Source organism: Labrus bergylta, chromosome 19 (genome assembly GCF_963930695.1).
Source record: "Labrus bergylta chromosome 19, fLabBer1.1, whole genome shotgun sequence".
NCBI classification, from domain to species: Eukaryota; Metazoa; Chordata; class Actinopteri; order Labriformes; family Labridae; genus Labrus; species Labrus bergylta.
In genome coordinates this window covers 19117846-19138955 of record NC_089213.1, presented here as the reverse complement: position 1 = coordinate 19138955, position 21110 = coordinate 19117846, and the positions used below count along the sequence as shown (strand labels likewise).

The window sequence follows — 21110 nt, the reverse complement described above, 5'->3', positions numbered from 1 at the left end:
CTTTTTGACAAAATACCGAAATTCATAGGCTTTCTATCACTTTTTTAATATGTTTAGTCATATTCTTTCCACAATTTCCCAGTTTGGGATCAATAAAGTAATTCTGTTCTATTCTGGATCAATGTATAAATCAGTAAGGACAGCACGATTCTGCAGTCATTTTGATTTGAATGAAATATTTGTCATTGATAATTTGTGAAGGAAAACAAGAATGCATTAATGCTGCTTCCAGCTTTAAATATGAGGAAGTAATAGTTTGAGCTTTTGGAATTTCTAATGCTCTATTGAACAGGCCATTACTCAATTCATTAGTTAAAACCATTAGATGAAAACAACAAATAATTAAGACATTAGTTGCAACATTACATTTTGTTTTCATCCACTTCTATCCACTATTGATTCAGAAATTCGTTTTTTTTAATAAAACAGTGTCAATTTGTAATCACGATTATATAATGAATGGCAAGTGAGATGCCACAGCAGTTACAGCATCAGCCACTGCACACATCTCAGGGGACACAATGACAGTGAAAAAGAAAAGAGTGATTTGATACTTTAATTGTGTGTAAAAACAAAACAAGCAAACCCTCATGTACAAAATCACAAATTAGTATCTTAATACCGAGTAAAATCAATGAATAAAATTAAAATAACTCATTTTTTTATCACAATAAAGTAAATGTGGTCTTTAATGTAAGGCAAGAGGACAAAAACCCTGGAATCAACATACTGCTATAAAAAGTTACATTCAAATAATACAAATTCAATAAGTGGACATTAATTAACATTGTTCAACATAATGGAAAATTGTAAAAAAAAATTCTTACACTTACAACAATGCATTATTCAACAGTATTAAAAATAGCTTACATTGACCTGAAGATAACATTTTATATTATCTAATTAATTTGGATCATTTGATCAAAGTGATTATCCTCTGCTTTTGAAATTCATTATAATGCTTTCACATTACGTGTCACAGTATTTTTGTCAGTACAACTATTACACAATATTCACTTTGCCCTCGTAAAACAAACACCCACATACATAGCTCATAACGGCATACTGTGTAAATAAGTAATAATCACATCAATTAAAGAGTTAGAATAACATGTTAAAGCTGGTTCAGTTCAGTAGCACTTGCTTTCCTCTCTTTTTTGGAGAGGACAAAATCCTCTTTAATTTAAATTAAAGAAGTAATGTATATCATACAGACAAGTACAAAATCAAGTCTTTTTTGATATAAATATGTAAACAAATGTATCAAATCAAATTACTTAAACAAGTTCCAAAAATACATTTGTGACCCTCAGATTTGTAGTTAAGTACAAAGTAACCTTTGAACAGACACCCATCAAAATGATTAAGTGCAAATAAGACTAGCTTGCTTGTTTTTACAGTGCAGGTCACCTTCTCTTTCAAACCCAGTGTATAATAATTGGTTATTAAATTCAGTTTAAAAAAAGAAGACAAACACATTTTTTAGCTTGTAAAACAGTGTTAAAGATCTGTAAGCAGTGGTAATGCTACAGAGAATAAACAACCCAATCTGCAAATCTATAAAGCTGTCAGCTCATGTTTATGTTTACCTCTTAATATTTACAGAGTATGGTTGACCTTCTGACAAGCTTACCATCTTGCAAGCTTAGGGCATGGTTTTCTTCAGGAGTCCGTCTTACACCTTCATGCAACTTAACAACGTTAAATCTGTAACATTTATTGCATAGTTTTCAACAGAGGCTTAGAGTTATCTGTATTAGTTGTTTATTGTCTCTTTCCTCCATGGCCATTCATGAATCGATTCCTCCCAGCAGCTCTCCTCCGTTTTGTTGGTTGTAAACTTCTTCCTGATTCCCTCTGAGCTATGGAGGGAAACAGATAGCTTATGAACATTTAAGATGGAGTTTATGAAAGAGTTGTAACAAATCTGCCTATTATGAGACTGACCTGGGGCACCATCTGGGACAAACTCACACAAGTCCACAACCCCGCTGTCATCACAGTCCTCAGTCTGTACAGATAAGCTCTGTAGACACATGAAAGCTCAGAATGTCTTATATTTTTGACCAGCAATGAAAAAAACTGCACAGCACTGAAAAGTAATTACAAACTAAAAAGCAGAAAATGTTTTGCAACCTTTTCAGATGGTAAGCAACAATGAAATATTAACAAACCTAACATTAAACTCTAAATAGATGTAGTATAGTGTAGTTTATTTAAGTTTTCAATCAATACGCCAAGCAACCACTTACCTTCATTTTATTTTGCTCATACCACACCATCCCATATAAACATAGAAGAGTGATAAGTGCCTGAACATGGAAGAAAAGAAAAAACAGTGTCGTTAAACATTTTTTTTAGTTTTTATCCAACAGCACGGGAGAAAAAAAAAATCTTAAAGTCTGCAAGTGTGCTGAAAAAGTGAGCAGAAAAATAGAAATCCCAAAAGTTTGAAATGCTACAAACAGCTTTATTTTTTGTAGATTAGCAAGACTGGACTTGAAACACAATATGATCTTAAATGGCATGATTGGATGATCTCAAAAGCAACACCCTTACAAGGAAATATGCACCCATTAACTATTGTGTAAACTCATGGGCAAAAGGTCAAGTCAGACTTCTCTGAATTTGCATATACTGTTTTGACTTATAAAAAAGAAATAGCAGAGGTTTTAATAGCACCATAACAGTTATTTTCAATACTAGATTACGATGGTGGTACTCATTCATAGTGTACAAGAAGTGCAAAGCAGAGATAATCATTTTTACAAAAGAGACTGAAACTGCATCTCTTTTGGTCTTCTCTTACCAGACAGAGCAGCCACAGAAGCACAGAGCGAATTTGTGTCTTGGAAAACAAGTCGTGACTAAATTTCACACATGCAAGCGCCTCGAGGAAAGCAATAGCCCTGAGGGTGAACACATACATGTTAAAAATTATGAAGCAGTACTGGAAATTTGCACAAAAACACTTAACAATGGCCCCCTCTCTTGGTAACTCAATTTCATTGCACTAGGGCTAAACACTTGTGGCATATGCAGTCCAAATGCTGTGCATAAATAATCCTCAACAATTAAACCCATACAAATATCCTCTCCCCATGCTGCTGTTGGAGACTACCTTCTTTATGTTTAAAGACAGTGAACCTCACATGAGAGAGTGGCCTCAATGTTAAGTATTTTGTGCAGACTGAGAGGGTATGTTGCGTTGCTATAGAAACTGGAGCAGACAGAGGGCATCAGCAGCTTTGTGTCTGAGATGGGGTCATGAACTACGTCACAATATTTATTGAATTCCCATTTTAATCAGTTTCAGTGAAGCCTCTAACACTAAACATTCTAGCCTGAATAAATATCATTAACAAAATGTAGAATTTTACTGATTTTTATTGCGTACATTCCTCCGTTACCTTTATTACTGAAAAAAACTTTCAGGCAAGAAAACAGCCGTGGTTTTACTCAGACTGCTATCAGAAATGCTGAGCTAAATTATTCAAATTAATAAAAAATAAAAATAAATTAAAAGCTAGCTTTTAATTTACTTTTGATATTCTTTCAAATAATTACTACTGGCTTTTTTAAACTATAATTAATGATGCAGCTGCCAAACTTGTTTTTAGAACATTTACAAATATTACAGGACAACATACTCACCCAAACACCCAGCATTGTGTGCCAACCCGTTTACACTGAGTGTCTGTCAGGTACGCATAATATTGTCTGAAAAAAGGTTGAGGAAAATACGTAACATGAAATGTATACATGTGAAGAACAGAAAGAACAGTGTAAGACTTGAAGGTGTTCACACAGACCTATGTCAGAAAGTCACCTCTTTTTATGTAAGGCCAGGATGAAATGCTACCTTACCATAAAGTAAAACATTTTTGGGGTATTTTTTAAAAATAGTATATCATACTTAATGTTGCTGTTAGAATTTAGAGAAACAATGTATTTGTAAAGGTTCGACATACCGTACAGTGGGTGCTGTGATGACTCCGACAAGGAGGATACGACACCAGCTGAGAGGGTGAGACGCCTGGAAGACGAAGATGTGCTTGAGGAAGAACGTGTTCAACTCTGTCAGCTGGGAAGACAAAATATGCAAAACAGACAACATCTGAAAGCATGTCTTATGAATATCTTTGATATTTGTAAGCAGCAGGAATAAAAAAAAATAAAAAAACAGCCAGCACAAACATCAATGATGAAAACAATTGTCAGTTACAGCTTTGATGTTGATGACAAAATCAAAAGTATTTCTGGCTCAAAGTCCAAGAATACAGTACCTGCCATAGGAGCAGAAATAGATAGATGCCTGCTAGTCTCTGGAAGGAGGACTTTGGGTCAAACCAGCGCACATAAGTCCAGCTTGCCGGTGTGAACTGCATCACGGCTCGCTTGATCTTCCCTGTGGTTGAGTGAATTTCCCTGGATAGAGGATGAGAGCTTTTGACAACACTGAGATAAACAAATGCATGAGATTCAACACAAAACAATAGAGGGGTTTAAAAATGATTTACTTTCCACTGCATGCCAGCAACTAAAATATAATTAAACATTCCAAAAAGTATGTTTAATTATAATTATACCTCCATGTTTACCTTTTAATTTTAGAAGTAGTCATTACATGATTTAAGCTTTTTGTGTTTTTAACAACCCTTTAAAATCCATTGACACAAAAGCTGAAAAAGAAAAGAATAAGGATGAAGGCTGACTTGATGCTGGCCCAACGGTAGGTCCTCAACTCCAGAAAGCGGCACACAGTCATGCCCAGCCAGATGCCTCCTCCATTACACAACAGTATGTCGAGTACTACTTGATCCCACCAGCACTCTGCAAAGTTGGGCAGCAGGTGCATGAAGAACAGCTGTGAAAAGATGTGAAAGTGAGAGTGAAAGGAACATTAACTTATTCGCCTAAGAAGAGCTTTAGGTCAGTTGACTATTCCCCCCCATACCCCTACAGGACATACAACCTAGTCAGTTCTCTTATCCAGAACCTACTATGTCCTATCTCCTGCTAATACTTAAACATTCTTCAGACTAGTTTCTCCTAATCATACGGTAGTTGCCTACACAGACTGAGGGAATAAATAAGACAATAAATTATTTTGCTCAATGACCCAGTAGACAGTTTTCTAACATTTCTGAGCCGATTTCAGCATGAGCCTGACCTTATCATGAGCCTGACCTTATCATGAATACATGTGTTCTACCTCAGTCAGCTCCCAGGTGATGCTGATGGTCCAACAGAGGCCATAGCTGCGGATGAGCAGAGCCTTCATGGCCCAGCCTGCAAAGTGGCCGAATGCAAAGATGTCGAAGTGGCTCATGATACGATCCCATGTTATCACTGTGCAGTTTACAGCGTATTCCTGTCAGGGGAGTGGGGATTTAATGATTGGAAACATAAAGGTAACAGAAAAGGAGATAGTTGAATAGCTGGTAATGATGAGCAGAGATAGGGCAACTCTACTGCACTTCTCATTTCATTGTCTCAGCAAAAGCTCAGCTTCCACTTAACTTTGCACCAATGCTCTCATATAGTCTTTTTTTTATTAGGATCCAGAGAGCACCGATGGTCAATTCAGCTTTTTATTCAAATAACCCAAAGTCATCATTTGTCTCTGAGGGGTCTTGACAATATATCACACACGCTCAGTAATAACTCTCCCCATTGGAATTATTATGACTTATGATCTAAAGAATATTTTGTTTTTTTAAACAAACCATTTTGTATGTTGGTGTATATTCTCAGAATGAAACACTTTAATGAATATAGCCAGTAAATGAGCCTATACATTACAAAAGCAATTCTTTCCATTGCGTCCTCCATTACATAGTATAAGTTGGGTGTGAACTTGCTCAAAAGGTTCAGTTGCTAGTGTTAATCGATCCTTACCATGATATCGGCTTCCCGTGTGGCATAGCGCAGATTTGGGTCCAGCCAGTACATGAGCATCTTTACTTGGTCCCAGTTGAGGAAGATGAGGAAGACAAGAAACAGGAAGTACATAACACTGAGACCTAAACAGGACAGGAGAAAGTGAGTGAGGATTAAGAAAACTGCATCAAAGCAGAAACATCTGGTTATAATGCACGATGCAGAAGTGAGTGAAGGATATGATTAAACACTTACCAAACACCATTCGCCATATTGCAGGGTGCGGCCTGGTAAAAGGTCCTGATGAAGAAAGCAGCATACTGGCAAGTGACTTTTTGTGTAATTGTAAAAATTAATGTGACAAAAAAATAAAACAAAATAATCCCAACTGCTATCTTTTTACCAGGATAAACAACCTTATCTTTAGGGCTTTGTCAGTGGATGCAAGTTTGCACATTTATCATTTAGTGACAGTATGTAGGCCTCTAAATACAACCACCCCTGACAACACATGTCAACTGTGCTATGTCAATGACAACTAAGAGACCTCTCTAAGTGCAAAATAGAGAGATAGAAAACTCCAGAAAATAAGTAGTTATTGACCCGTAAGTTAAGAACAAATGAATGAATAGGGACAAATGTTCAAACTGGAATTTAACATGGCAAAAGTATGTGGGGCTTAAGCAAACTATTATTTTATCAATGCTCTAACCATTACCTTGAAAAGTAAAGTAAATAGTAATTTGGTCTAAAATTAGACAGTAATTAAAAAATGATTTATTGGTTAAACCAGAAATGAATGAATGTTATATTATATAAGATAAAGAACAGAAGCAAACTTACAAAGCTGAGCCAGAGAATATGCTATTTTGCTTAAAAGATGTAAAAGCTTGGAACTTGATTTTTTTTTCCATGGATGAAGTTGACATGTACTTTCATAGATTACCATTGGGAAAGGCCAGGACACTGATGACCAGGAAGAAGGAAACAACCACCAAAAGACCAACTCGGAGATTGTTGTCAAAGTGCTGATCATCCCTGTAACAAAACAGCATCACATGTTAACAAAAGGAAGCTCATAGTCTTAGATATTCAGAACTGTCAATTTAAACAGTAAGTTATAGCAAATGACTAAGTGTTAGACAGGAATTGTTTGTGTAGTTTTTTCACATGTACACACAGCTCTTGGCAGACCAAAGTTTCACACTGTAGTTTACCTGGAAAACACGAAATACATAAGGCTGAGCACAGTTACAGTCAGGAGTGTGATGGTGTGTGGCTTATAGAAGAAATCAATGCAGATAGCCTCCACTTGTTGATCGTTTATCATCCGGAAGTGTAGTTTATAGTCGACATCATCCTCCCAATGTCTCCTGGGCGTGACGGCTGCTGTGTCGCTGTAGTCAGCCACTTTCTTCATTTTACGTATTCAACTTAAAGGGGTGACTAAAGTAAGAAGTTGTAAAAGCAGGAAGATACGCTGATTCCAAGAGAGCCCCTGATGAAGAAATCCTGAAGACGAACCCATCCATCCAGTTTATAGGGGTGTTTCTATGTGAAAATGGTAGTTAAAGTTTTCAAAAAACACAATAACAATATATAGGTAACACGACTACTCTACAGATATTTATTATTTTGGTGTCTTTATTCTGTTAAATGTTTTGTTTTTATTTTTTATCTCTGTGAGTATATTTTTTTGCATTTCGCGGCAACCACAGAATATATCTATGTGGTACATCCCACGGTGTTACACTTCCGTGAAGTCCTGTGCACGTGAAAACGTTTGACATTGCGCGACACTTTGTGTAGAGGATGGATCCTGGTGGAGAATAAAACCTTTTTGAGTGTGGAAACAAAGTGTGAGTAAAAAGCTGTTTGATGATTGTTTTTGTCCATGCTTTAAAGAGCTCGCTATTCCGACTTGCTAACATTGTACAATGCATTTTGCTCAAGTTAGCTTCACGTATGACGACAATGAAGCCTCAAAATACCATTGATGTTTTAATACCGCACTTTTTAAATAACAATGAAAGGGCATAGTATTTTATTTGCCTCTCAGAGTAGCTTTAATTTACACCTGGGGACTTTCTACACGCCTTCATGGCCAGCTAAATTGGTCAGTGTGGGGCCAAAACAATGTTTGCACTGTAGTAGCCTCGAACATTATCTTATTCCTGCAATGTTTACAATGTGCAAAAGCATGTTTATGATCAGATCCTAATCTGCAGTCAAGTAATGTTAGATTTTGAGCAGTTTTTATACATGTTTAAAGCCACCTTCAAATTGTTGTTACTTTGTTGAGGTGCATTGTTTTGAGAGTTGGTATATTTTGTACTTTTTAATGAAGTAGTATTTATTCAGCAGTGATGGTATTTAACATTTAAACAATAATAGTTCTTTTTTTTCTTTTTTATTGCAGAATTGCTATGGCTTCGTTCTGTGCAAAGCTGTGTCTTCAATGCAGAAGTCTTCCTTTCTCCAAGACAGTGGCTCGTACCTGGAAGTGCTTCCCCCCTGCTCACCATTGCACTGCGTATACAAGAATACCTGTCAAATGTCTACACGGATTCGCAGTTATTAGTGAGGATGAAAAAAAACCATCTCAGGCAAGGCTGAGGTGGAAACAGCATATTTTGCGCAATTGTAACTTCTCTACTGAACATCGGTCAACCGAGGTTAAGGAAAACAAGGAGACTGAAGAGCTGTCAAAAGCCAGTGTTGTAACATACAAGAACCCCTTACTGCCCATCAGAGATGCGGTGCCAGTGACCGAAAGCCAGATGTCTTTAGGTACATAATGGTGTGCTGCTGTTGAACGTTTTCATGTAACACAGTATCTGACTAAAAAAAAAAATGTAAGAAGTGTGAAAATAATAATTTTCTGTCTTTGATACGCTTAATATTTCAGATCTTGATGCTGCTGCTGAATTTTCAGCATTAGAGCAGATTGGTGACGAAGAGGCTATCGGTATATCTGTTCCCTCTGACATGCCTCCAGCCTCCACGTCTTTAAGAGACTATGTTGACCAGTCTGAGACACTAAGCAAACTGGTACAGCTAGGTAATTCAATCTGTGGCTTTAGCTTAAAACAATGTTAATCACATTGAGTTGAAGGCATATTTAGATTGATTGTGGTTCACTCCATTATCTCAAAATTGTGACTAAAGTTTATATTTTCCCTTGTTTACCTCTCATTGCAGGTGTGAACCTATGGAAGCTTGAACAAAGGCCTAATGTAGGGTCCATGCTGCTGAGGCTGAACTTTAATACCGACGTGGCCCCGAGGCTGCTGTTTCTCAAAGAAGTGGGAGTGGAGCACTCTCGCTTTGGCTATATCATCACACACAACCCCTTCATCCTCACAGAGAGTTTGGAAAACCTACAGTCCAGGTGAGTGAGGGGATTTCAGAAACAGAATATGATTCAGGTTTACAGTTACCAAACTTCTGTAAATTAAATTAAATCAGTCTTGAGATTTGAGTGGAACATCACTTTTCTTTTTTTGCAGTTGCACCAGGCTGTGATTTTAACATTTTTTTTGTTTGTTTTCAAAAGGGTGAACTATCTTAGATCAAAGAAGTTCAGCTCTGAGACAGTTGCCTCCATGGTGTCCAGAGCACCATATCTGCTTAACTTTAGTGTAAAGAGGCTTGACAACAGACTGGGGTTCTATCAGGAGCATCTCAACCTCAGTGCAGCAAATGTAAGCATATTTAAGAAATCAATTAAATATTTTTTCTTTTCACAGATTAATATTATCCCCATGTCTTGTACAAAATGAAATCAACTTTGTTATAAGAAATTGGAACAGCATATCATAGCTAGAGTTGTTTCTTTCTTTAGACACGGGACATTGTAGCTCGTCTGCCCAGATTACTGTGTGGCAGCTTGGAGCCGGTTAAAGAAAATTTAAAGGTATTGAATGACAAAGAATCTTACTTGGAGGAAGAAAAAAAGTGTTTGAGTAACCTTGAGGTGCTGTGTATAAATCATTTTTTGTTAATGTCTTCCACAGGTGTGTGAAATAGAGCTTGGCTTTAAGCGAAATGAGATCCAACATATAGCTAAAGCTGTCCCGAAAGTGCTGACGGCTAATAAAAGGAAGCTAACCCAAATATTTGACTTTCTCCACAACACCATGAAGGTGCCCCACCACCTGATCGCCAAGTTTCCACAGGTAGATGGACTGTGGTTTGTTATTGATTTTCTAGCTTTTTGGGGGGATTTCTGTTCAAATGAACTGATTTAAATTATAATTCTTTCAAATGCAGTATGATAATTTGAGCATCTGATATATCCTCTCATAGGTTCTCAATGCCAAGTACTTGCGGATCCGGGAGCGCCACCAGTTCCTTGAATACCTGGGCAGGGCTCAGTACGATCCAACGATGCCCAATTACATCTCACTGGAACGCCTGGTTTCTCTGCCGGATGAGAACTTTTGCATTGAGTTGGCTCTGGCCACTTTGGAAGAATTTGATTTGTTCCAAAAGACACTTTAATTCCTCACAAGTGGACGATCGAATGGTCTTATAAAACAAGTGGTCAAGAACATTCAATATGTAACACAGTATCAGAACCATGCAGGCATTACATTTGGACATACAGAGCATCAACTAAGTTTGCATTGCAACATTTGTTTTGTAAATATGATGTTAAATAAATGTATACAATATATATTCTGCTTGAAATATAAATCTTTTTTACTTTGACTTTGTGCCCAGATGAAGTAGGTAAAACCCACTACAAATACAGACCATAAAGGTCTCACTTCCTCAGTTGGGGATTTCTACGTAATTTACTCACACGCTGTACTTCACTACTAACTCAAAAAACCTCCAATTTACTTGATTGTTTCAATGCCGGATTCTTAACATATCTAATCCAATACATTTTTAAGTAAAATATTGTACGTTTCACTACGCAACATTTAGCCTATGTGTCAGGAGGTTCAGGAGATTTGCCATAAACATAAAATAAAAGCGAGATCATACAGTGTAATGCATAGCTGTAAATCAGTATTGCTGCTGAAAAGTATTTCGATACATCTTAAATGTGAATGCTTATTGATCAAATCTATAATAACATAGATTAAGATAAAATAATCCTTTATTTATCCCACAATGGGGAAATTTACAGTGTTACAGCAGCAAAGAGCAAAGATTGCAAACAGAAAGTGAACACAGTACAATTTAAATAAAAAATGATAAATAAAAATTAAGAATGTACAAAAAAATTGATTAAAAAATAAATAGTGTGTCATTCCTCTGAATATTGTATTTTTTATCTTCTAAATGCTGTTTTTCCGCTTTAATCACTTCTATGTTAGAATATGTATGCAGACCTTTTATCTTTAATAATAATTTAATAATTTTTATATTCTGGTTTTATTGCACTTTGTGATGGACTTCACCTTAATTCCTTTATCGTCAAACGAAATCATATTTATCAAAAAACAGACTTGTAGTTCTTTTGTTTTGTTTTTTACATCACATGAGTTATGTCTGTTCATTAAGATAGCTCTATCCAAAACTTTCAAACATTATTATTTTGTTTTGATGAATTATTATCCGCGACAAACAATTTTATATTTATATGTACAGTTTATGAAACAAACTGTACATTGCGCAACGTCCGCATTGACCTGACTCCTTACCCACAATCCACCGCGGTCGTTGTCAGTGATAAAAATGGCGTCGAGGGCACCAGGTGAGTGAACGTCGCGTTCTGACTTTCTTTTAAACTTAAGTCACTTAAATGGATTTGTATAGGTGAATCATGACGCATTTAAGACTTGAAAGCTTAATAGTTCCTTCTGTTGAATGTGTCAGGTTTAACATGACCTTAAACTCTGTAGTTCTGTGTGTGTCCTCTAGTGTCCCCGTGCTAACAGATGCTAAAGGTGCTGGTTTGCTAACGTCGATGTAGCGCTTCTTATAAACACACATTTATGTTAAAAACACTAAACTGTTGATGGAGAACAGCTCGTAAAGGTTACCAAACTGGTCTTATTGCGCTCGTCTATTGTTAGATTGACATGTTAACTCTAATGTGTTCTGGTGTTAGCTACACTATGTTGTTTGAACATGTTATTCTTTTATTCTGTCCTACAAAGACAAAACACTTTAACTCTCCAGAGTGGAGATACATGACTTTAAAGTCTTTTTGTTGTCCAGCCAAATGAGTTGCAGGTAGAATATTGGAAATGTGGCAATTCTTTGTCTTTTTAATCAGGTTATTAATGCACATAAAAATCTGGAGGTCAAGCTTGACCTTTGACCCTTTATTTGGAAGTTAAGGTACTCTGCCTTTGCATTGCCTGTATAATAATAACAGGGTCATGCCAATGCAAAAGGCATTCACTTCCATTTGATGCTGTATTTCACTTGGTTGCATTGTTAAAACAACACAACCAACACTATTTCTTTGCTACACTTTAGTCAAGTTAAGTGTGTGTCAGAAGTGCTTGATGACAGATATTAAAACAAAGACATAACACCTGAACTCCACTGCAGTAAAACAGTAACTTCACTTTGATCCGCAGAAGAACTTAACTCAGTTTGAGCATTCCTGAATGCTGCAGAACAAAAGCAAAGACCCTTATAAGTGAAGTTACTGGACTCTGCCTTGGTTTCTCGAGGGCTTTTGGAAGTTAAGGCAAATACAACCTACTGTTTTCTCAAAAAACAACAACACAATTGACTCAAGATATCTGTCCACATGATAAAGCACATCTGTAACGTTCCAGAAATGACAAAAACTGTTACTGCCTTTTTACAGTTTTACCATTTTGTCTTTATCATGAAAAGACGTGGTTTGAAAATATTTTGTGAAATTGAACTTAGTGCCCCAAATTTTAGAGTTCTAAGGGCCCGGGAATTTTCTGTATACTGTAACAGTGGTGTTACTACAACACTGTTATAAAATTCAACTTTTGAAAACTTCCTCTTATAATAGTTGTGCAGCTTGTCTGATCCTGTCTGTGTCTTTTCATGTGTCATGTTCACAGTTGCAACAGGCAGGCTCCTGGTGGGGCTCCGCAAGTGGTATTATGGCATGTGTGGCTTCAACAAGCTGGGTAAGCTGAAGAATAATGTGTTAGTCAAGACATTTGGAAGAGTTTCGTACAATAAACGTTACATGTTTGAAGCTTAAATGTACATTTAACTTGAAAACGTCTTTGTTTGGGATGCATTAAGTTGTACAGTAGATTTTGACTTTCAGCATCTTTCGGTTTGCCTGTTGTCTTTTTTTCAGGTTTAATGCGTGACGACACAGTCTACGAGGATTCAGATGTGAAAGAGGCCCTGAGGAGGCTTCCAGAAGATCATTACAATGACAGGATGTTCAGGGTCAAGAGGGCCCTGGATCTCTCCATGAAGCAGCAGATCCTTCCTAAAGACCAGTGGACAAAATATGATGAGGTATGTTAAAGAAACATTTTTATAACTGAGGGTAAAGGTGGGGTTTAATGTAAAGATCACAGTACACTGCCTTCTTTCCTCATCCATTAGTTTAATTTGTATTTATAGACTGCTAAAGTGTCATTTTCATACTATTATTTCTCATTACACGCTTATTTCAATGGATTAACCTACTAAATCATCCTGCGAGACAAATTAAAACAGGAGGGAATTACATGTGTTAAAAATGTTGTTGTAATTTAAAAGATAATTAGCAGTTTTATTAAATAAAAAGACAACCACAAATGAAGCAATATTTTTTTAGTGGCGTAAACATAATGACTATAACGACTAAGTCTGAAAAGATGTTTGAAATGAGAGACTTGATTTTGAATATATTTATAACCTGGTGTAATCTGTCAACCTCAACTTTTTTTTTTATTTTCCCTTAAGGATGTCCATTACCTGACACCATATTTGGAAGAGGTGATCCGTGAAAGGAAAGAAAGAGAGGAGTGGATGAAGAAGTAAATGGTTCCTGGTCAAAGCTGTTAATCCTAATCTTTGGTCAGTTTATGGTTGTCCCCCGGTGTTGTATTTAAAATGAAATGTAATCTAAATGAGACAGTGCTCATTAAAGAAATGTAAATTTTGAAGGATGTGGGAGTTATCTGATTTTTGTGTTAAAGGGAATATGTGGATTTGGTTTATTGGTATCACAAAAATAACCAGACGCATGCTTAGTCAGACCTGTTTTATAACAAAAAAGATGTTTAGAAATCCAGTAATATACAACATTTAAAATATAATACATGAGAACATATACAAACTTCTTGTATCATCTATAAATACTATTGTAGCTCCATCTGTCTACAGTCAACACATATTTTTATGCTTCAGACTGTAGGAAGCACTTGGAAGTAGAAAGTATTTTTTCATTTACACTACCTGTATTTCATTTTTATTCAGTCAAAAATTGCTCACTGGATTCATTTTTATAGTTTAACAAAAATGCACACTATAAAGCAATACATTGTCTGTATGGTTCAATCCCGTCTAAACATGTCTGTTGTGTTTAAAGATTCAGGTCAGTTTAACAGATATCACTAGATTCATGTCAAAAATCTGTCAGACTCGATCCAAATCTCTTATCTCTGGACAGACAACCCTCTAATCATCTTTCTGAGCTTGTGATCTCCGATTGTCCACATCATTTATGGTTCCTATGAAGTTCCCAATGACATTGTTAAAAGATTTTAACATGGATACTCCCAGCTCGTTACTGGTTTCATTAATGTCCGGGTCGTAGGCTCCCATGAGTGGGGTGCACACCTCCACGCTCCCTCTTCCAGCTCTTTCCAGGATCCCCACCAGCTGCTCCCTGACCTCCTGAAACAACTCCTGGTTGTAGCGCAGCAGGACTGAATCATCAAGCGGATACGTGACATCTTCAGGGTAGCAATCACGGGGAACTGGTACCTCTATGTACTTCAACTTTGGGAAACCTGCAGAAAGCACTGAAAACAACCTCCGCAGGGCTGCAGATGTCAAAGGGTTTCCCAAGAGTTTGAGCTCCTCCAGCATTTGACAGCAAGACAGAACATTAGTAAAGGCGTCCATGTGCTCGTCCTTTATGTTACATTCCTCAAGGGTAAGACTGGACAGTGTGGCAGAGCAGCGGCTGATCAGTTTGTGGAATGACGTGGAAAAAGAGTCGAAAATATCATGTCCACTGATGTCCAGGCGGACCAGGGCTTCACTGTGGAGGCTGTTCGAGAGGTACGTCATGTCCACACGGCTCAGGCAGCAGTTAGTCAAGTCCAAGCACTGCAGTGGAGTGTTGAGGGGACTAAGTAAAGAAAGATGTTAAAAGAGATTAGTTGGTTTGGGACTAAAGGTCAAAAGCACTAAGACTACTCTATAAGTTTAAACAATAAAAAAACACCATTAAAATATTCTGATGAAGAATTATATAAATGCATTTCTCATGTAGTGAGGGTGACAGCAATACTGGGAAAATGAAATGCACATCTTTTAGGAAGTAAGTTTATTACCATGTCGAGAAACATTTGCGATGATTAATTTAAATCTTAAACTTTACTAAATCTTAAACTTGAGGTCTCTGCTCCTGTCCTTTGAACTGTGAAGTTTGTCCAGCAGGTTCATGTCTGTCCTCACTCTGGCATCATGTCAGCAATCTTAACGACAAAATACTTCTATCACCTGATACATAAAAATAAGCAAGGACACAATGTTGTCACCCCCCCCCCCCCTCCATCTAGTTACTCACTTCAGCAGTCTGCGCAGGTGTCCAGTAAGGGTGGAGAAACCAATATAGAGCTCAGTCAGGCTACTCAGATTTGCCAGAAGATTACCAATGGTGGCCAACAGATTCTCATCATCAGAGCCCAACCTCCTCCAATCCAACGCACCGGCCGGCAGGATCAAAGTCTGTAATTTTGGGAACTCCACTCGGGATAGCAGCACCTCCAAGTGTATGGCCTCTAGGGGAACATTGTGGACAACCTCCAGCTTAACAATGGTCTCAGGCTCTGCAAGGCGAAGAACATAGAACAGCTGCTTGAGGGTGAGGGAATCAGCCCGGAAACTAACAAAGTGAAGCTTCAGCGGACAGTAGCGGAGGAGGAGGAAGGCCTGAGCCACCAGCTCGTAGTTGCGGCCTGTGACGAATCCATTCAGACGAACTCCAATGGATGTTTCAAATGCAGAGGGCAACACATCACCGGCTTGCATGGCTACCATGGTCTCATAGCACATTTGGGTCAGGAGATGGGTTCTTGCCCATCGACCCATGGTTGACTTGCAGGGGCAGGTTTGATGCTCAATGTCTCTCAGGGCAGTCAGGTCTACCACTTGCAGGCTCTTTGTGTAGGTTCTCGGAGGCGACAGCACATAATCCTTTAGAAAATAAGGAAAATTGCTGTAAGCTTAGAAGCTGACAACCTATAAACATTAAAGATCATTATGAGCTAAACCTAACCAAAGCAGGTGTCTTTAAGACAGTAACATCTAGAATAAAAGAACTGAAAAACACAAATACAAATGTTTTAATCAAAAATGGTTATAACATTAGTAAGTTTTCGGGCAGAACGTTGAGCAGAACCAGAATCATGTTGAACAGCCATCTGCCAAATCTGTGTTTGGAGCAATAACATCAACAACAATGTATAAGATTTAACGCTACAATGTCAGTAATAATGCTAAAAGTATTGATAATGATAATAGACTGATCAGTCTGATAGTCATGAGCAACTTTCATGATGATGAAACAAGGACTGATTATGTTTATTATAGAGGTCACTTTTCTATGTGTAATAAAAGATTAATGTTCCAGGACCAGTCTGGTCAGAGAAATAGAGATACAGAGAGAGAGAGGAATCGAGACAAACAAACGAACAGGGAGACACACTGGAAAAAAAATTACATCACAAGATATAGGGTTAAAGTAGCAATGCAACAAACTGAAGTACCTTCAGGCCAGTTAGAATGGCTTCCAGACAAAGGCGGCAGGTGCTGGAGGTGAGGTCCGTCTGACAGTCCATTGTCTTTCCCAGGAGTCTATGCAGGTTGAGCTCAGGAAGAGGCCATGCCTGAACTAAAGCATGCAGCAGGTCAGCCTGCTCATGTAGGTAGCAGGCCTTAAAGAGAATTGGGTAGAGGTTAAAGGACACAGAGTTTAGGTTCTCCAAAGCACTCGGCCCACTCTGAATGAAGCCTTCAGCAGCAAGAAAGCGCAGTGTCTTCATCTTTTAGCCCGTCTTGATTCTTCAAGTTTTCTTGCTGTTGGTGAGAGCTGCAGACAAGCAACTCTGGGTGATTGTATTCTGCTGCCTCCCTTGTTTACTTCTTTGTTGACTTCCTCTGCCAGTCTGTGGGGGTGTTGTGCGTTTGTCCACGACCAGGTTTGCTGTACTGAGACAGGAGCAAGGCACGGGGGTCTCGTGTTAGGTGAGTGGCTGGAGGTTATAAATAGAAGCAGCTGTCTCACGTCCTTCGTAGAGGACAGTGTCTAGTTGCAACTTTCACCAACAAGATAAGCAGGAACAACATTTAAATGCCGATGGGAAAATGGTCACTAGTCACACCTCTTTGTGATGCTTACACAAGAACTGCAAGCACAAAACAATGTTCTGAGAGCAGAAATAGAACAGAAATACCGCGACAATTAAATCCACAGAGATTGAATCAGTATCTCATGTAAAATTCAGAAGCAAGCGAGTAATTATTTATATGTGGACATCAGCCTTTTCCAAAACTTGCCCCAGTACATTTTTCTACTCTAGAATAATAACATGTCACATGGATGCACTCCATTAAGGCCTACTGAGGCTGATTTTACTGGAAACATTTGTATCTTTGACTCTTCTATGCTGGTTTTCTCCTGGTATAAAAGCTGGTGCAGACGTTTGTTAAAACAGCCAGACATTTCCTGTTACTCACACAACTGATACATATTTATCCCAATAACAATTCTCCTTCTCTCTCACTGACCCTGCTGTTGGAGCAACGTCTTGCCTGAACAGCGTCACATCACCCATTGCTCACTCCAGTTTTCATTACCCCTTTATCCCCCCTCTCCCACAACCTTTCCTTCGCATTGTTTCACCTTATTCTCACTTTTTTGAATCCCTTGTCAGTCTACTCTTCCTCTTCCCTAATACCAAGCGTGGACAAGGATCAATATATTCTGCAAAACAAATGTACCCTCTAGCCTCAAATATGAACTCCATGGAATCTATTTTTTGAGTCTGTCTGACATTTATTTATAATAGGTCATAAAGCCAACTTTTCTAACTGTTCATTTTATTTGTAGATAATTTATAAATTGAGTTTACAGAAAAATATCAATATCACACATACAACTAACAGCTTAGAGATACTTCATATGAGTAGGTGACTTAAAGTAATGTGAGCTGATAAACATCCCATCTGACTATTATAAGAGAAGGTGTAGACATTATAATGTTGTTGCAAGTTCATTATACACATTGAAATAAAACACATTAGACATCACAAAACTTTGCTTCCATCATGTGGAAGCAAAGTGTATCACCAGGTTTTTATGTCAAACTCAAAAGTTCCTCATCTCACAAGACTACTTTACAATCTTTGATCTCCTCCTAAACTTTCTGCTTGTTAATTTTGCAAACATTTCTAGTGTTGAGAAAGTGCCAATTGTTGTAGTAAACGATAATATTAAATTAACGATGGCAGAACACTGCAACAAATAATAAGAGAAGTATCAGTGCATCAGCTAATTAGAACGTCGGAGAGAAGAAATGAGCTTATGTGCATTGTTTATGATCAGGCACTTCCTAACGTGTGAGTAGAAAATGTGCATTTAACTTGCAACTACAGTACCTTGATTCCCCAACATGGGCAATATTTTAGTGCAGCAGAGGGGGTTGTGCATTAAAACGGACATTTATATATAATAAACTTGCATAGTGTTGCTGTTGCATAGACGCTTTGCTCTGTTCTATAATCATTTAACACAGGCTCCATTCAGCATCATTCGGAGGAAAAACAAACCTTTAATGTAGAATCCTAAGACTTTTGTCCCTGGAGGGCGATTGGTTTCGCAAGGCTTCACAGGATATGAACACTCAGGTGATGTTTTCAAGACAAAAGATCTAAACAGGTCATGTGGAAAGAAGATAAGCATGTAATGCCAATAAGGAATGGTTAGGATACTGAGTAGGGCTCAGTCTCATAACCATCAACAAGGACCAGAAAATGATCAGACTTCCCCTGCCCTCACTGGAGGACACCTTCGAAACACGCTGTCTGTCTGTTTTTTCTCTTGCTGCCATCCGGAAGACGTTTCAGGGCCTTTAAGACCCGGACATCAAGGTTAAACAGTTTCTACCCCAGAGCCATCACCGGAACCCTGCAGCATCCCCCAACCTGTTTCTGACTGTAGCTAAAGCTGCTGAATTTGTACATCAAATGCACCCAGGGGTATTGAACCCCCATCCGAGGGCTTAAAGGAGACAATTGCATCCTCCCACAGCAAAACCGCTGAACTACAACTCTAAGCATGCAATGAATATGACTTATTGTTTTGCTCCAAAACAATTAGCAAAGAAAGAACTGTAGGATTGCCTCGGTAAAGAGAGGAACCAATGGATGGACTCAGTGGATAAGAAACTACCTGTTAATCAAGGAAGACCTGGAGACCCTTGTTTGATTCCCACTTGTGTTACAACTGTTAAATTGCCTGTTCCTAAACTGTGATTACGCAATAGTATGATCCGTTGTAAACTCTAAAGGATTCCCTCAAGAAAGGGCAGGGCAATAGCTCTGTGGATTAGCAGCTGCACCTTTTTGTCAAAGAATACCAGGAGAAACTTGTTTGATTTCAACCTGTGCCAAGACATTAGTCATATTTCATGTTACGATACGATACACTTTATTGTCCCCTTGGGGAAATTTGTCTTGGACTCACAGTGCTGCCAAACATTTATGTTCGCTTATCCAGTGCATCTTTATTACAATTATTCAAAACTGTGATAAATTCTAGACTAAAGGCTGGCCTCAGTAGCGAGGGACCATAGCTCAGTGCATAAGAGACTGCCCAGAATGCAAAAGAGACCCTATTATTACCACTTGTTCCATGACATAACTCTGTCATTATCTATTGCATTTACCTTGCAGTAATGCAATATCATGCCCAATTATGAAGATTTCCATCAGGTCCTTAATCAACATTTTTTGCTCAAGATATGTGTCAGGTCTGCGGTTAACATTTTAGCCCAAAACACGCAACAGATCCACGGTCAGCATTTCAAGAATTCTCTGCTCAAAATATGCGACAGGTCTGGGGTCAACTTTTGTTCATTCAAAATTTGTGTCAAGTTGCGTGTCATCCCTTTTTGCTCAAAATTTGGATAAGGTCCGGTTTTTCATTATTTATTTATTTTCTCAATGTTCACTTTGATTTCTTGATTAAGTTTAAATTGATTTTCTAATGATACATAATTAGACAAAGGTGGCTATCTCTCAAACAACCAATCCATTTAATTGCATTAATGGATTGATTACGTGATACAAAAGAATAGCTTTGGAAATAAAACCTACAGGAAATTGAAACGACATGAGACTATCACAGGCATCTGTCTGGACATTCTTGGTACCAGACTTGAGTTTTAGTTGGTAAGATTAAGCAACCATGTCACCAACGACAAAGACTGAGACGTGCAAAGGATGCTGAAATAAACATGATAATAAAATATGTAATTATGTGACGGATGGGTTAATATACATGATGTAGAGTGTTACAGGTATTTACTGTAATAAAAAAATGATTGTATTTTTGAACCACCATTTGATCAATGGCTGTTTATTATTGTTAAAAATAAATAAGTGTTTTCTAGGGGGAAGCTCTCTGATCTATTTCTTGCTGCCAAATGTATTCTCTTATTGCAATGTTAAGATTGGGCTATCTCATAGTGGGTTTGGCTTAGGGGGTAGTCTAGTGTTGAGCTTGGTTTAATAAAGCCTTGCATTGGGGCTGCGGTTACATAATCAAAAACTATTTAGTGTGTTACTTTCAAGCTCCATTATATGTTTTATACTTTCTAGATGGGAGGTTAAAGTAAAGCTTTTATTGGGCCTACTATGCAAGCCTTGATCTTTGTTAACAATATTTGGCAAGTAGCGTAATGTATCATCGGTGACTGCACAAACGGAGACAGTATACAGATTAAAAATATTAAGCACAAACGATGCAAAATATACAGTATATTTGAAAAAACATAAATATGTAGGGATCTCTTCTACTAGTTTAGTGGTATCAATAA

The 21110-nt window shown here is 37.8% G+C and overlaps 4 protein-coding genes across 5 annotated transcripts; 2 read left to right on the top strand and 2 right to left on the bottom strand.

The window, feature by feature from the left end:
- Nucleotides 1-538: 538 nt before the first annotated feature.
- On the bottom strand, nucleotides 539-7388 carry ptdss1b (phosphatidylserine synthase 1b). Of its 2 annotated transcripts, XM_020631573.3 has the most exons (13): nucleotides 7101-7388; nucleotides 6830-6921; nucleotides 6139-6183; nucleotides 5902-6026; nucleotides 5216-5374; nucleotides 4716-4867; nucleotides 4287-4428; nucleotides 3972-4084; nucleotides 3655-3720; nucleotides 2810-2909; nucleotides 2253-2312; nucleotides 1948-2026; nucleotides 539-1862 (listed from the first exon to the last, which is right to left on the bottom strand). In XM_020631573.3, the coding sequence occupies exons 1-13, from the start codon at nucleotides 7301-7303 to the stop codon at nucleotides 1765-1767; spliced, it is 1434 nt and encodes a 477-aa protein (XP_020487229.1). In that variant the 5' UTR covers nucleotides 7304-7388; the 3' UTR covers nucleotides 539-1764. The 2 variants fall into 2 exon arrangements, 1 of the variants encoding a protein (XP_020487229.1); XR_010664782.1 differs by lacking the exon at nucleotides 2810-2909 and having other exon boundaries at nucleotides 1805-1862.
- Nucleotides 7389-7605: 217 nt separating this feature from the next.
- On the top strand, nucleotides 7606-10561 carry mterf3 (mitochondrial transcription termination factor 3). The gene is made up of 8 exons (XM_020631713.2): nucleotides 7606-7742; nucleotides 8303-8673; nucleotides 8792-8944; nucleotides 9085-9274; nucleotides 9440-9587; nucleotides 9728-9799; nucleotides 9900-10061; nucleotides 10192-10561. Exons 2-8 carry the CDS (start codon nucleotides 8310-8312, stop codon nucleotides 10384-10386), a joined length of 1284 nt encoding a protein of 427 aa, XP_020487369.2. The 5' UTR covers nucleotides 7606-7742; nucleotides 8303-8309; the 3' UTR covers nucleotides 10387-10561.
- Nucleotides 10562-11512: 951 nt separating this feature from the next.
- Nucleotides 11513-13943, top strand: uqcrb (ubiquinol-cytochrome c reductase binding protein). Its single transcript, XM_020631587.3, has 4 exons — nucleotides 11513-11593; nucleotides 12894-12962; nucleotides 13142-13308; nucleotides 13741-13943. Exons 1-4 carry the CDS (start codon nucleotides 11575-11577, stop codon nucleotides 13816-13818), a joined length of 333 nt encoding a protein of 110 aa, XP_020487243.1. The 5' UTR covers nucleotides 11513-11574; the 3' UTR covers nucleotides 13819-13943.
- Nucleotides 13944-14442: 499 nt separating this feature from the next.
- lrrc14b (leucine rich repeat containing 14B) lies at nucleotides 14443-17800 on the bottom strand. Its single transcript, XM_020631586.3, has 3 exons — nucleotides 16779-17800; nucleotides 15578-16206; nucleotides 14443-15136 (listed from the first exon to the last, which is right to left on the bottom strand). Exons 1-3 carry the CDS (start codon nucleotides 17052-17054, stop codon nucleotides 14458-14460), a joined length of 1584 nt encoding a protein of 527 aa, XP_020487242.2. The 5' UTR covers nucleotides 17055-17800; the 3' UTR covers nucleotides 14443-14457.
- Nucleotides 17801-21110: the final 3310 nt, after the last annotated feature.

Excerpts from the sequence above, each read along its gene's own strand:
- ptdss1b (XM_020631573.3), bottom strand. The coding sequence starts at position 7,303 with ATGAAGAAAGTGGCTGACTACAGCGACACAGCAGCCGTCACGCCCAGG. Across the intron at positions 6,027-6,138 it reads AATATGGCGAATGGTGTTTG|GTCTCAGTGTTATGTACTTC; the intron begins GTAAGTGTTTAA and ends TGTCCTGTTTAG. Across the intron at positions 4,429-4,715 it reads TACCGTTGGGCCAGCATCAA|GGAAATTCACTCAACCACAG; the intron begins GTCAGCCTTCAT and ends TCCTCTATCCAG.
- mterf3 (XM_020631713.2), top strand. The coding sequence starts at position 8,310 with ATGGCTTCGTTCTGTGCAAAGCTGTGTCTTCAATGCAGAAGTCTTCCT. Across the intron at positions 8,674-8,791 it reads CGAAAGCCAGATGTCTTTAG|ATCTTGATGCTGCTGCTGAA; the intron begins GTACATAATGGT and ends TTAATATTTCAG. Across the intron at positions 8,945-9,084 it reads AAGCAAACTGGTACAGCTAG|GTGTGAACCTATGGAAGCTT; the intron begins GTAATTCAATCT and ends CTCTCATTGCAG.
- lrrc14b (XM_020631586.3), bottom strand. The coding sequence starts at position 17,054 with ATGAAGACACTGCGCTTTCTTGCTGCTGAAGGCTTCATTCAGAGTGGG. Across the intron at positions 16,207-16,778 it reads CCATTCTAACTGGCCTGAAG|GATTATGTGCTGTCGCCTCC; the intron begins GTACTTCAGTTT and ends TATTTTCTAAAG. Across the intron at positions 15,137-15,577 it reads CACCTGCGCAGACTGCTGAA|TCCCCTCAACACTCCACTGC; the intron begins GTGAGTAACTAG and ends TTCTTTACTTAG.
- uqcrb (XM_020631587.3), top strand. Across the intron at positions 12,963-13,141 it reads GTGTGGCTTCAACAAGCTGG|GTTTAATGCGTGACGACACA; the intron begins GTAAGCTGAAGA and ends TCTTTTTTTCAG. Across the intron at positions 13,309-13,740 it reads AGTGGACAAAATATGATGAG|GATGTCCATTACCTGACACC; the intron begins GTATGTTAAAGA and ends TTTTCCCTTAAG.